This window comes from Aythya marila (assembly GCF_965140915.1).
Source record: "Aythya marila genome assembly, chromosome: 4".
NCBI classification, from domain to species: domain Eukaryota; kingdom Metazoa; phylum Chordata; class Aves; order Anseriformes; family Anatidae; genus Aythya; species Aythya marila.
This window is the reverse complement of record NC_139045.1, coordinates 61475140-61489386: the sequence shown is the minus strand read 5'-3', so window position 1 is coordinate 61489386 and position 14247 is coordinate 61475140. Positions and strand designations below refer to the sequence as shown.

At 40.1% G+C, this 14247-nt stretch overlaps 1 protein-coding gene across 2 annotated transcripts in view; it reads right to left on the bottom strand.

Moving 5' to 3' along the window:
- FBXL5 (F-box and leucine rich repeat protein 5) overlaps positions 1–14247 on the bottom strand; it is a 35737-nt gene that overhangs the window by 19442 nt on the left and 2048 nt on the right. For both annotated transcript variants that reach the window (XM_082759023.1, XM_082759022.1), the window contains exons 2-3: positions 3123–3338; positions 1239–1334 (exon numbers count right to left, since the gene is read on the bottom strand). In XM_082759023.1, coding sequence (XP_082615149.1) covers positions 1239–1334; positions 3123–3338 — 312 coding nt within the window. The remainder of the gene's footprint in view (positions 1–1238; positions 1335–3122; positions 3339–14247) is intronic.

Sequence of the window (14247 nt, the reverse complement as noted above, 5' to 3'; positions counted from 1 at the left end):
GTTTTAAGTTCTAACCCTGTGCTTGCCAATGGGTCCCTAAAGAGCCTCAGGCATGCTGTTTACCTGTTTTCCCCAACAGAAAAGGGAAGTGACTAAACTAAGCAACTTATCAATGTACTCACACGCAATGCAAAGTGGCAAGGCAGAAAAAACATGAGGGAAGATTTCTCTTAGACCTCGGAAGATTTGTTCTCTCCAGAAGATGCTTCCCACTTTTTGGATACCCATAAATCATCAGACTGGCAGTACTAGTCTTTATGTCTCAAATATAGGTCAGAGGCTGTTTGGGAGTGTCAGTTTGAGTCATGAAGCACTGGTTTATAGGACTTCTTTTAAGTTTTGCTAGGCCATATGACAATTGCACTTTCTTTTGGACTTATACTCTTTCACATTTAGAAGTTATAAAACACGTACCATAATTTTAAGAGCGAATAGTATTTTAAAGCTTTTTTCCTTTTTTTTTTTTTTTTAAAGAAAAGGGAAGGAAGACTTTTTTTCTTTTTAATATTTTCACAGGTCTAGCAAGTCATAATAATGGTACCAAACTTACAATAATGCATTCTGTTTCTCTTACTTATTGTTCCCACAGTTTTACAATTTTCAGGCACCTTAATACTACATCATCTGTTCTTATAAATGGATTGTTTTATACTGTTAAACCATCTGTACGACAACATCATGAAACAAATTAAGCGCAATATCATGTTTAATACTGATGCTGTTCCTCTTTACCTGAGCCCTGCTGTGATATTCTGGATACTTCATGTAACCAAACCCCTGCTTAAAGGTTATTTGTAACAAAAACAATTGCATGTACACATATGTATGTAACACAAACCTTGATTATCCCTCTCATTATATAATCATTTCAACTTTTCAGCAGTATTTTAATCCACCACCATCAGTCAAAAGGAGGCAATAGCATACCATGTGTCAAGTAACTTCCTGGTAAGCAGCTACACCTGCTGTGAACAAATTCCAGCCCCAGTGGACTTGTTACCAACTTTCAGAAGGACCAGGATTTCACCATAAACTTTCAATATATTCACTGTTCTAGAATGTGTCACATACCATTTACAGAACACAACGACACCACAGTTCTGAATGCAAATTGAGTTGTTTTTTTTTTTTCTCCACAATTCTGTTTTAATTATTATGCCAGTCTCTTAAGGCCTTTGTCTCCGCACAGTCATTTCAAACCACAAGGAAGATCAGCGTACTATTTGAGAACTACATACCTCCTCTTCCTCTTTCATATGAGGAAGGAAATCCCTGGTAAAGGCTTCCAATCTTTCCTTCAGCTGTTTCGCATAGTTTAGCTGTTCATATTCATTCTGAAAAGAAAGAAAAGACTTATCTAACTCTGTCCATCCATTCAGGGGTTGAACTATTAGACAAACTGGTATTTCAACACAAAGACCATGTATGCAGTACGTTCTGTGATGCTGTTTGCTGTATTTAGTGGTAAGAATGCGTTAACTTTAAGTTTCTTGACAAGCTGGCAGTCTGTATTGATCTGCTTCTAGGCAGAACAAAGTATTCCTTTCCTGCCCGATTCCAGTTTATTTTCTTATCAGATATGAATTAGCTTGTCTAATCATATTTTCACTTTAGAGCAAAGACCTGAAGCCTGCCAATCTACAGTCAAACCCGAAGTTCAAAGTAGTTAGACTAATTTAAATATTTGCATATTTTGCCCAAGAATTCTTCCAGAATATAGTAATTCCATTTCATCTTCTAACTGCATATATTTTACATAAGCTACTCTACTATCAAGCTTCAAAATTATAATCATAAATTATAGTCCTATGGGTTTTCCATGTATTTACTTTGTAAATACATGTACATGTATTTACTTTTGAAGTGGAAAGAACTTCAAAATAGAGATGTGACTTTAATATTAAATTTCTTCCAACCTCATCTATCAATTTATTAGCTTGTTCTTTGTGCCAGCAATAAGTTGGTTCTTTAGCCTGTCCCGTAATTGCAACATACAGAAGTTCCTCATAGTTCTTACAGTAAATGTTGTAAGTTTTTCTTTTCAAGCTTCTACAACATTAAGAAACCCTATTACAGGAAAATCCTAAGCTATGAGTTTAAATCAAACTAATCGCAGAAAAAAAAGTTAAACAATTAACATATCTAAAGGAAGTTAGAAAAAGTCTTTTTTTCCATATAAGAAGTCAATACAAGCAACAGAATAACACTAACACCCTATTATAGAGGCTATAACACAAATCCAAATGTTCATTTTCTTTCTCCTTCACATTCCTTCATGTTCTAATTCATTAACGGAAACAAAACAAATTTTAACGTTTGATATTCAAGGAAAAAAATTATGTGCAAGATTCTAGTTCAAAAACCACTCTGGATATCAAATATGCTGTTGATTGATTACATTTTACTATTTTGCTTACTGAAATACAGAACATCTATACATTTCTAAACACCACATTATTAACGGAGACTGTAGTTCTTAGAGTTAAGGAAGGGGGAGTTGAATTGTGTACCCTAGAGAAATGATACAACATGATCAAGATGAATTCCTCTCCAGCAGATTCCAACATGAAAAAGCCAGCTGGAGAAGGAACATGTGGAGTTACTCGAGGACTGGAACTCCAGCAGCATTACGGAGCAACAAATTACTGGCAGGAGTGCATTACTTGCCAACAGAATAAAACAATGCACTTTTTTCTCCCTAGGTCCTGTAATGATCTCCACTTGTGACAATTATACAGTTCTACGTGCCCCCCAGAAAAAATACCCAGGCTTTCCTAACAAGTTAATAAAAACTAGAGTTTCTAGTCAAACTGTTGCACCAAGTAGCAGAGCAGTCTTCATATCTGAAACTCTCACTCTGTCTCCAAGGTATCTCCAGTTATGCAGTGATGGACTTATCTCTATGCCACAAAATAGATCCCTGAGAATAGTTTTTACTAGAGGTTTAGTAACTGCAGTAAATGGCAAAAGAATTTCAGTTAGCAAGTGGAAAATCAAGTAATAACAGGTGTTTCATTTCTTCCTAATTTATTTTTAGAGAAAATTAAGAAAAGTTGAGGCAAACTAACATGTAATCACAGCACGTTTTTCCTTAGGACAAATCCTTCTTAGAGTCTGCTTACCTTTACATTCTTTAACCCTTTCTCAAACAAGCTGAGCATCTCAGAGAGTTTGTTGTCCGAGTGCACGTTGTACACTGTCCGGCTCCGTTGCTGAAGCAAGCCAATGATACACTCATTTTCAATCTGCTCATGCATTTTGAATTCCTTGAACGTGGCATAGAGGGATTGCAGAAGAGCCCGGAAGTCATTGTTGTTGGAGAAGTTGGTCTTGGACAGCTAGGAGAAAGAAGAGCTCATAAAAATCAACAAACAAGAACATATCAAGGTCAAGTTAAACCATTAGAACAGGTATTAGATCCTGTTATTCATTGCTCCCATTACTTTCAACATAAAAGCTGAAAACCTTCTGTTATAAAGAAAATGTCAAAAATGAGATTTGAGTGAGCAGTTCAAGCAAGTCACTTCAAAGACATCAAAAATTAGGGTAATTAATGCTCTTGAAGCTTCCAATCTTCAAGCACAAGAGATAAAGATCACATATTCAAGTACATATATAGGAACACATCGTTTTTAATAAAAACTTCCCCATAATTTAGCTAATTGTTGCAACAGAATGTAATTTAAGACAACTTCTTCCAGACACAGGCAGAATTAATATTGGTACTTGAATAGATTAGCAAAGATTTCTAACATCCATGTATTAATATGACTTTGGGAACTATTTAGAGAATTTTTTAAGTATTTTAAACTTTATGGCTGACTTGTCATTTTTATTTTTTAACAAGAACTGACAAGATTTTCATGCAAAACCCTCAAACTCGTTTTTTTTTTTGTTTTTTTTTTTTTTAAATCAAAAACTCATTACACATGGTTGTTTCACGTATAGGTTTCTTCTTACAGTTCATTAAAACAGTAAGCCATCCACAGTCAATTCTTAACTCCCAAAGTAAGCTACCCAAACGGTTTTACTACCATGTTGTGCTCTGTGAATAAGGTTAAGTAAACTAAGGGATTTAATGGTGCAATTCTTTGATTTCCAGCAGCAACTACGTAATTATATTTCCCACTACAGGCTCTGAAGAAAAAAAAAAAAAAAAAATGAAGCTATAAACTTCAGAAACATTACAAGGAACTAATTACAAGATAACTGCAGAAGTTTCACAAGGCATAATGTATGCAATAATGTACACTTTGAGAAGAGTTTCTAATTGCCAAAAAGCAGATTACGTTTAACCAGAAAAACGCTGAAGGCAACCCTCTCATTCCACAGGGATACAGAAAGCTTAAGACTGCAGTTAAGTAGCAGGGTAACTTTTAAAAAGGGAAGATTATCCTTGAAAGAGCGATGTTATTATAGCATTAATTTTAGGAAGCAAGAGTTGTATTTAAGGAACATAAACCAACCTTGGGAAACCCTGAAATAAACAGATGTAGGAAGATTTCCTGGCAGAAATCAAGGCAACCTCCCCAGCCTGGCAGCTAACCAAAAGGCTCAGCCACTTCCCGAGGTCTGTGTGCAGGTGCTCGCTGATAAGGCTGTTATCAGCCCTGGAGTTCACCTTACGTATGGCACAGAAGGAAGACTGAGTTTTAGCCGGGGCATAAAAACTGCATTAGCTGTTTGTACAGGTTTCCCATGGACTGAGAGCCGACAGATCAAGACAGCACAAAGACCTAAGTTACACAGTAGCCGTTTTTACATACGCACATGCAGACACAGTCATCATAAACTGCATTTTCAAACTGTGTTTTCCTTTGGTGAAAGTTAAAAAAAAAAATAAATATATGGTATTTTTCCATTCTTATGTCTTATTCTGTGTGTGGCTTCAAGAACCACAGCCCAGAGCAGTACACAGAGCAAGCATTCTACAAGCAAAAATATTTTAATTCAATTCAGAAAACAACCAACTGAAGTATTCCAGAAGTGTTTTGGTCGCAAAAAGAAAAAAATCCCAAAATTAAGATTTTTGTTGGAAATGGGAAACAGACACACATTTTCATATACTACCTTCATACCTCAATGCTAACCATGAGCTGTGACTCCCCAAACACCAATCACTCAGGAAACAGACCAAACGAAGGCACTGACCCGTTCTGGCAGCACAGCGTCACCTCTGGGCAGCCACAGCAGTGGCAGGGAAGAGCTGGAAACCCGCCAGGGCTTACACAACGCCCCAGCAGTCGTGCTGCCCGTACACTGCTGCGTGCTCTACTTGCACACAAGCAAAGCAACAGCCATTAGGAAAATGCACTGACTTAGCCTCAGCTGAGATCAAAAATAGGGTAAAATTAAATCTTTTTCAGTATCTTTCAGACCAGCTACCAACAGGTCATGATTGACCTTTCTGTTTGTGATGCTGTGTCTGGATATATTCCTCACCTTCAGCCATTTTTTCACTCTGACTTAAGTGATGGTGCAGCTTGCTTTCTGATACAGTATTTCCCTTCACTAAGGACTGTCTCAAACTGTTCATTCACCCCTTAAGGATGCACAATACCTGCAGTCAGTCCCAAGCACCCTTTTCCCCAAGAATCTTACTCATTCCCAAAAGCTTAGCCTTTTGACTGATGTAAACACTGAGACAAGACTGATGAAGTGTGCAGCAGGAGGATTAGAGATAAATGGATTTTGCTGGTGGGTACAGGAAAAAAAAAATCACAAGTTTGGTTCTGATACAAAATAGTTATCTTCTTGTACTCCTGACTCAAACGTTTTCAACAGAAATACTTCTGCTGTACCTATTCACCATCATCAGCAAACTCAGAATAAACAAAGAATCCACTTGTGCATTCAATTTAAGAGTTCCTATCATAAGTGTCTTGTTAGAGAAGCCGCTGTAACATGAAATACCTGCATACCCTGCTCCTCTGCTACCGGGACTTCCAGCAGATAGCCAAGAGATTAAGAACTATGGAGAGGATGTCGAAAGCTTAATGACTCTACTTGAATCAGCAACTGGTACATTAAAAAGGTCAGCTGGAGCTGAAGAAAGCTGGCTTTTCAGAGGCCAGGTAGCCTAGCAACAAAGTCACTCGGTCAGATCTGCAATTTTATTACCAGGCCTGATGAAGTCTTACGAGGGGCACCAAGAGCATTAGCAGAGGGCAGCTGCTCCTCCCCAAGGCCCGCATTTCGCCAGCTCTAGGCGAGGGAAAAGTGGTGCAGAAGTTGTGCAGTGCAAGAAGGAAACTGCCTCCCCAGGCTCAGGCAGACAATCCTAAGGGAGCAGCAGGGCGGAGGACATGGCCTGTATTATATTTGCTGACTGGATAAAGATACAAAGCACAGTACGTGTGAGATCCCTGAGCTGACTTGCACCACTAAACTGATTAGCGCTGCTGCAGGTATTAGGGTTATCTGGGAGCTTGCTGTCCTTCCGAACACATTACATTTAAACAAGTCCACGTTTGTAAGTCTTAGACTGAGCCAACAGCACGTCTGATATGGGGTTTGCAACACAAGCTAGTTCAGGAGCAGTATCACAGACACCAAAGAGAAATTCCTGGTGCCTCCCAAGGCCTCGTCCTGGAGCTCCAGAAGACAGCCACCAGACAGAGCACTGGGACAAGCAAGGGACAGTGCCAGTCACTGCCACCTCTGCTACAGTTCACTCTGCTCTAAGTGTACGAGCAGCCAGCAGCTCTAAAAACTAAGTGCAAACTTGATTTTTAATTTCAAGCTCTTAAAAAGAGATCTGTCAAGTTATCACCTCTGCTTCCTGAATACTGTGGAAGATGCATCAGTAAATCAAGGGCAGCTGCAGTGCCAGCAGTGAGAGGAAGCACGGGGTCACAAAACAGACTTAATCTGTTCCAAATCCCAGCACAGCACGGAGACAGACATGCTAACATAAGAGCGGTATTCTCCTCTAAAGTTCTTTGTATCTAAATTGTCAATTTATGTTTTTTTTTACAATGTAAGATACTTAAAACAATGACTGAAATAAAATCAGAAATGCAGGCTTTCCAGCGATGCTGAAAAAGATGTGTACTAAGATTACGAAAAAGTAGAATGTAAAACTTCCTGCCATCAACTCAAGACCAGGTAACTCCATCCTCCCTTTGCAGGAAGACATTAACACTAAATTAGGTGATCACTTAATTAACCTAATTTTTTAAACCTTAAATTACTCAAAGAATCGCACACGTGGTAGAGATCCTTGTACCTCAGGCACACATTTGAGGCAAGAGTCCGACTCCCTGAGCCCACAGAGCCACTAACACACTCAAGATGAGCACACAGAGACACAGCAAACAAGCGCCCTTCCTTGCAGTAAGCTGCCATCTCGTGTTTGTGCTCCAAGAACAAGATGACGATACCAGCAAGCTTAACTGTGATTGCTATTTATACGGAGCTTCATGTTCACGACACTCAACTGAAGGGAATTCAACAATCAACTCTTGCACCTCTTTTGTATCTCGAGGGTTTTCACTAAAAAACACTTTGTCAAATGAAAACAAAGGTACTTCCAGCCACAATGGATGGATCTTGGGAATAAATAGGCTCAGAACCACTCCATTTGCACAGTAACTGTCACTGAACAAAACACCGTATTTAGTTTCCTCCTGAAAGCATTTTACATATTCATCAATAAATACACAAAGGTGTCTTCCTATAAGAAAATTCACATTTCTGAGAAGTGAATTTACTGCAAGTTAGCTAAAACAGTGATTTCCTAATATTTATGCCAAAAATATGTTTAATGAGCAGAGGTTTGCTTCCTTAAGAACATCCACGCACACGATCAACAGGTAAGGAGAAAAGTAGCAAACAGGAAGAAGTAAGAAGTATGCTGCTCTTACCGGACTAGCCCAATGATAAGCAAAGCCTATATTCTGTGCAAACTTTTCAAGTTACAAGTATCTTGCTATATTCTCAACTACAGGCTGGAAAATTAAAAAAAAAAAAAAAAAAAAAAAACTGAAGAAAGAACAGGAAAGGGCAAATTGCCTTTCTACTCTGCCCAAAGGTTTTACACATTTGAGGTAGAACTTCTAAGATTAAAACTAAAAGTTCACCAAACACAGTTTCATACAAAGGCTTTCCCCATCAGTACCCAAAACTCCTCAACAACCTTTAACCTTAACAATTCAGTTGGGAATAACAACAAAAAGATAATTTAGTCTTTTTCCCCTTTTTCATGCATCACCACAGTAGCATTTTTAATAGCCCATTCCCATACATTTTTATTTTCATGCGTAATCGCTGTGCTTAAGACTTACAGAAACAGCCGATTGGCTCTGGTGTTGAAATACAAAAATAGTAAATATTCCTGATGATCAAAGCAGAGCAGATTTCTACCACTCAGATTTAAAAACTCACTAAATATAGTAAAATTTTCATTGTTCAGCAGACAGACCACTGATATAAAAGCTAACATTTTTAAAACAGAAAAGTCATAGGGGAAAAAAGAGCAGCACAGCATTACCAGGCAGCCACAAGTTTTCACTCCTGCATTTTTAGGTATTACCATTTCACATATGCAATAGCACTAAAACTGAAAGGACAGGAACTTGGACTCTGCGGAGATATTATCTCTGTTTTATGAGGAAGAAAATGAAGGGTCAAAGACCAGAACAAGGTGTGCCTGTATCAATACACAGAGCACGTGGTTTCAGGTTATACTTAATCCACCACAAATTAGGGGGTGGGATGGAGGAAGAAACACCCAGAAGCAGCAGCCTTGTCCATGCTTCCAGCTGTACTTCCCTACCCTTTCCCTGGAATGTGCTCCAGCAATTACACAGCTGCAGGATGAACCTGATCACTTTACCCATCAGCAGCGCACTGTGCCTCTTCAGCAGGTTCCTTTCTCACCTGGTCAGGGCTCTAGGCTGAGCGACAGCCTGCAATGACATCCAGGTACATCAACATCTGTCTGAGACCACAAGGAGTTCGGTTCTTGAACTTAGCTAAACTACTTCACAATCCAGCTTTTTTGATGTATAAAGCCTTAAATCAGAAGACTTATACAGGTTTTGTTGCTGTTTTTTAAACTCTGGGTGCTTTTCTTAGCTGTGGGTCTACCTAAATTACGAGTAATCAGTACGGCAGGACAGGACCAGGACCTGGCCCAGCCCGTGGAGGGACTCATGAAGAAATTTAAAACTTCCAAAAGCTCCTAACTTGTTTTCTAGGTAATCCTGTCCTCCATGCAATCTCATCAGTTGTTTTGTGGCTTAAAGAAAACCTTAAAATAGCATTTGGGGGACCCACTGCATTACCACAAACATTAAGGGTCATTTTATGGATAATTTTCCCCTCCAAGAGCACTAGCAATGGCACAGGTAAAGTCTTATATTCTGTATTTTGAAAGGCTGTGGTCAAGCTGATAAATGCCAAGCATGAGAGAACAGTGGATCTAGAAAAAATAAACTGAAATATTTTCACTTTTATTGAGGTCTTCTACCTCTCTCTCATGTTACAGACACAATCCATTTCTGCCACTGAATACCTGTAGGAAAGTTTTGGGCTCATGAAGGACTTTTCACAAAGACCTAAGCAACTGTGCAGCACTGCACCAGAATTTTCAATGAGGCAGCTGCTATGAGTGTCAGACCTCCTCAGGGACTTGAGCAGAACACATGGCCAGGGAAGCAGAGGTAAGATCATCTGAGCAATTTCCGCAAGAGAAGCTCTACCAGGCACAATGAGATATTCACGTATTCATCAAGGTTGCAGAGATGAACCCAAAGAAACACCAAAGAAAAGTCTAGTGAAGACATGAAACACATGTGCCTCATATGAAAGTACAATCAACACCTGCAATGATGTTATTCAGTTGTGTAGCAGCATTTCTCATGCACATTTAATATTCCTTGCAAGATTTTTCCTTTTTTGTATTCTCACACAGGTAGATTCCTACTTAGCCACAGCCTTTTGTCCGTCTGTCTGGGACTTCAGATACTCCCAAGGGTGAAACAAAGCTAGCCTCAAGGCTCCCCTCCATGCCCTCACTGCAGTAACTCAAACCACAGGCACAGCAAAAATACCTTTGCTTCTCTGCACCAGCCTCACTGCAATGTCCTAACACAATCGAACATTGGCACTGAAAAAAAAATCATTTTAGGTATGCACTGCAAAAACAAGGAGAGCCATCCCTCTCTGAAGAATTACAGCTTACACTATATTTAATCAACTATTTCAGAAATTATAAAGCATACCCTCAGGTAAGTGCATGCCACCTGTATGAACACCGGCACATACTAATTACAGTTTCTAGCTTTTTTAAGGCATCAGTTTGAGGTTTTCTGTGTTTTTTTTTCCTGTTTTTTTTTTTTTTTTTTTTTGGTTGTGTGTTTTTGTTTGTTTGTTTTTCTTTTTTTGATGCCACAGAATAGAAAAGGAAAAAATTGTTGTTGCTTAAAACAGAGAAGGGCAAAGGTGAGTTGTTGCTGTTCTCCACAGCAGGCTAGAACACAGGACAAAAGATCAGAGCTACACATGAAGGGTGAACAGAAAACTTTCTTTTATAATTTGAGGGCAAAAATAGGTGCTAAGCAATTACCCGGGGAAAAAACCTGCTACTGCGTCTGGCATAAGAAAACATCTGGGGATAGCTTACAATAGCGAAAGAGAGAGATAAAGAGGAGAAGCATCCAAGAGGTAAGAAAAAACTTTTCACTAAAGAAATAATAGAGATAGAAGGGCTTGATGAAGCAGCAGGATCTAAAAGAGGAGTAAAATTATTCAGGCCTGAAAAGACTCACTTCAACTCCAAACACAGATGTCCCTCATTTAAATCTCCTTTGGCACTTTACTTAAAATGCATTTGCTTTAAAAGCAGTTATTTAAAACATATTGTCATTTTCAGATCCATCTTCAAAATGTTCTTCTGCATGAAGAATTAGACCGAGGCTGTTATTTCCCAGTAGACACAGCACGAAGTTACCGAACTATTCAGCATCTAACAGCTAGGACAGAAAGAGGGCTGGGGGAGTCTGATGAAATAGTTCGAGGCATGGACAGCAAATTTTTCACACATCTCTGGATGCTAACATGGAGGCTTAATTCCCTTCCACCTGCCTGCAAGGCCCAGCTAACTGACCATTTGCAACTTATTAACACTAACCATCCTAATTAGCCATTTACTTGTTCTAAATCTAGGTAAGAATGAAAGCAGGTTCCCAATGCATCACAACGTTAATTGGTAATAACTGAATACTGTGAATTTCTAAATCAACACACGCTAATTGCCATTCATTTTCCACCACTCCTTCAATGTATCCAAATCCCTTTTCAGTGTTTCAGAAAACCAAAAGCTTTACTATTATTATTATTTTATTAGAAACAGACTTATCTTCACGGAACAGTCATTCTGTTCTTAGGGATATCTGGCAGAAATACTTTTCTGGCTTTGAAATGGAAAGTCAAAATGTTAATTGTTTAATGTTTCAGCCCCCCTGCTGCCATAAAAAGCACAGTCTTGTGTGGTCACCTAATTCCCCCATCAATGCTTTACAACATCAATTCAACTTAATCCAGGAGTATTTTTCCTCTCCCCAAATGGTTTATCTGTAATATTCTTACTGTAAGAACATCACAAATACAACATTTAAAAACGGTTTGTTCCCTTCAGCAGAGCCCCAAACTTGCGAAGTAGAGAAGTGACTGAAGCATGGTAGAAAGCTATTGAAACACACACAAAAGGTGAAAGAAATTGGAGTTATCAAAAGGAATAATTATTAGGAAATGAAGAGAGGAACTTTTAGCTATAGAGACGTTTAGAAAAGAATCCTACAAAACCAGCCAAGAACATAACACCGCTGGTAACAGAACAGGATTTACAATATAAATAAGGACTCACAAGTAGCAGAGGGCACAAAAAGAACAGCAAAAATGTCAATATAGACAGATTTTTAAAAATTAATACCATCTATACACTTAAATATACGATTTAACAGGAAAGGCAGAAAGATGACAACAGAAAAACTGTCATCTTAGCTGTAGCCTTCAGAAGGAAGATCAGACAATATTTATATTGACAGAAACTAACTTTTAAGAAACGGTCAGAAATGGAGGCTAGAAAACAAAAAGACTAGTTAAATCTTGAAATAAGTTCTATGCATTCAACTCAGCAGAACAAAACAATAGACCCAAATTTCCCAGAAGAACCAGCCAAAGCAATTACTGAACCATTAGAAGTAACAGCTGAGATCTTCTGCAGAGAGGGCAGATCGCAGAAGACCGAAGTCAGGCAAACCTAGGAAAAACCCTAGATGTTTCTGCTCCAACACCCAAAGGTTGCACAACGCAGCGGAGCTGCTGGAGCAGATGTTTACTCCTGTAAGGGCGAGCCCTGTTCTCTCCTCCCATACCGCCAACCTGGCTCTGGAGCTCGTCTGACCTCTTAGCGAGCCAGTTTTACTGAGCTGCCTTTCGCTTGGGTGAGCTCGCTGCTCATCAAGGGGCCAGACAAGCAATAATTAACCCTTCCCAAAGCAGCTAGCCGTCACCTCCATTTGCTCACTGTACTGAATCTCACACTAATTTTGTGAGGCAGTGAGAAAGATTTCAGAGCAAGTTACCCATCAGCGCCACGGCATTACAGCATTCAGGCCATGACTATGCTTCCTTTCACTAATACAGCCTGAGTTTGCTGGGTTATTTATCAGGTTCATCTCAGGAAAGCCTGAACGCACCCTCTGCTTAGAAAACATGCTCCAGCTGCAAAACCACCAGGAGACAACAGTTTGAAATCCCACCCAGCGATACCAGGTGTCTCATCTGGGGTAGGCTCAGCCAAAATTTTATTCCAAGTGTGCATCTAGAGCAGTCGCTATTTCAGTAGCCTGGAACTTGAATTAACAACCAGATTCTTTTTCAGTACGGAATCTGATTTCCTTTTGGTAAGATAACCAATCTTCTCAGGAGGAAGATGATACGATACACATTACAGGCCATGATTTCTCTATTTTTCGCAGCTTGTTTTGCTTTACAGCCTTTCAGCAAACTAACACAGCGCACAGGAAACCGCATGGCAGCTCAAGCACCTGGCAGTAGTGCTCTGAAAACAGCGACCGATGTTTACAGCTAAAGCAGAATGGGATTTTTAACACCTAATCGGCAGCGATCTCTGCTGCCTCGTGACAGGACACTTTCAGCCACGGCGTGGAAAGGGAGAAAGCTGCTAAAAACACGATCTGCAAGTGGTGCATCCACAAGGTCATAACACAGCCACAGAAATGGTTTCTGCTGGACACCAACATGCTGATGGGGATAACTGCAAACTGCTACGGATCTGAGAGTTCTCAGACAGGCATGGGGTTACAGGGAAGGCCAAAGCAGGCATGCAGCTATTAGAAAAGACTGCAGAGCACCATATTCAACACGCATCAGCTCTACTCAACACCAGCAGCAACTCGTTTTGCACAACACATTTCAGGCAGATGTAGACGTAATTAGGCTGAGGTTTCCCAGTAGCTCACGCCAATCTAGCTGCTGCCTGCCACGGTCCCACCCTCTCTGCCTTGCGTTGGCTTCAGTGCTCATCTGACAAGCTCTCACTGGCAACACAACATCAGCCGAAAAATTACCCCGCTTAAAAAAAAAAAAAATGTTTTCTGCCAGCTTAGAGCCTTTGTGAGTCACTAAGCGCCGATGGGAGCAAGGGAGGCACGGCCTCAGCAGCAGCCAGATAGCTTGCAGTGTCGCGGGCAGCAGCAAGGAGAGCTGACAAAAGCAACAAGTTCGCTGAGGGGAAGCCAGCGTGAGCCCCACATACGGCTGGGTGCCTCGGTTTGCTGTCCAGAGAGCAGGTAACTCCGATGGGGGCCGTGGCTACGATTTATAACTACCTTCCTGACAGCAAAGAGCAGTTCACTAGAGATAGGCAAACACTATCAGCTCTATTTGTAGCAAAGATGATGTCAGGCGTTACGAAAACCATTTTCACTGTAGGGACTGTTACCCTAGCACTCCTCTCCCTGTAGGGGCGTGCTTCCCCAAGGACCTACCAGGCCACGTGACAGACGCGAGAGCTTTGTGGGTTTCCTTACAAAACAGAATTTTGGTTATTCTTACTATGCAAGTCCCGGGCGCTGTGTTCAATGCAGCTGAAGTGGCATGTAGGAATGCAGCAAAAGCAGGAAGAAATCATTGCTAGCACCAGTAAAGAGACAAGGATAACTTTTAAAGAGACACATCAAACTTCTTAACGTGTCTGATTCCCTCTTCTGCCTCACA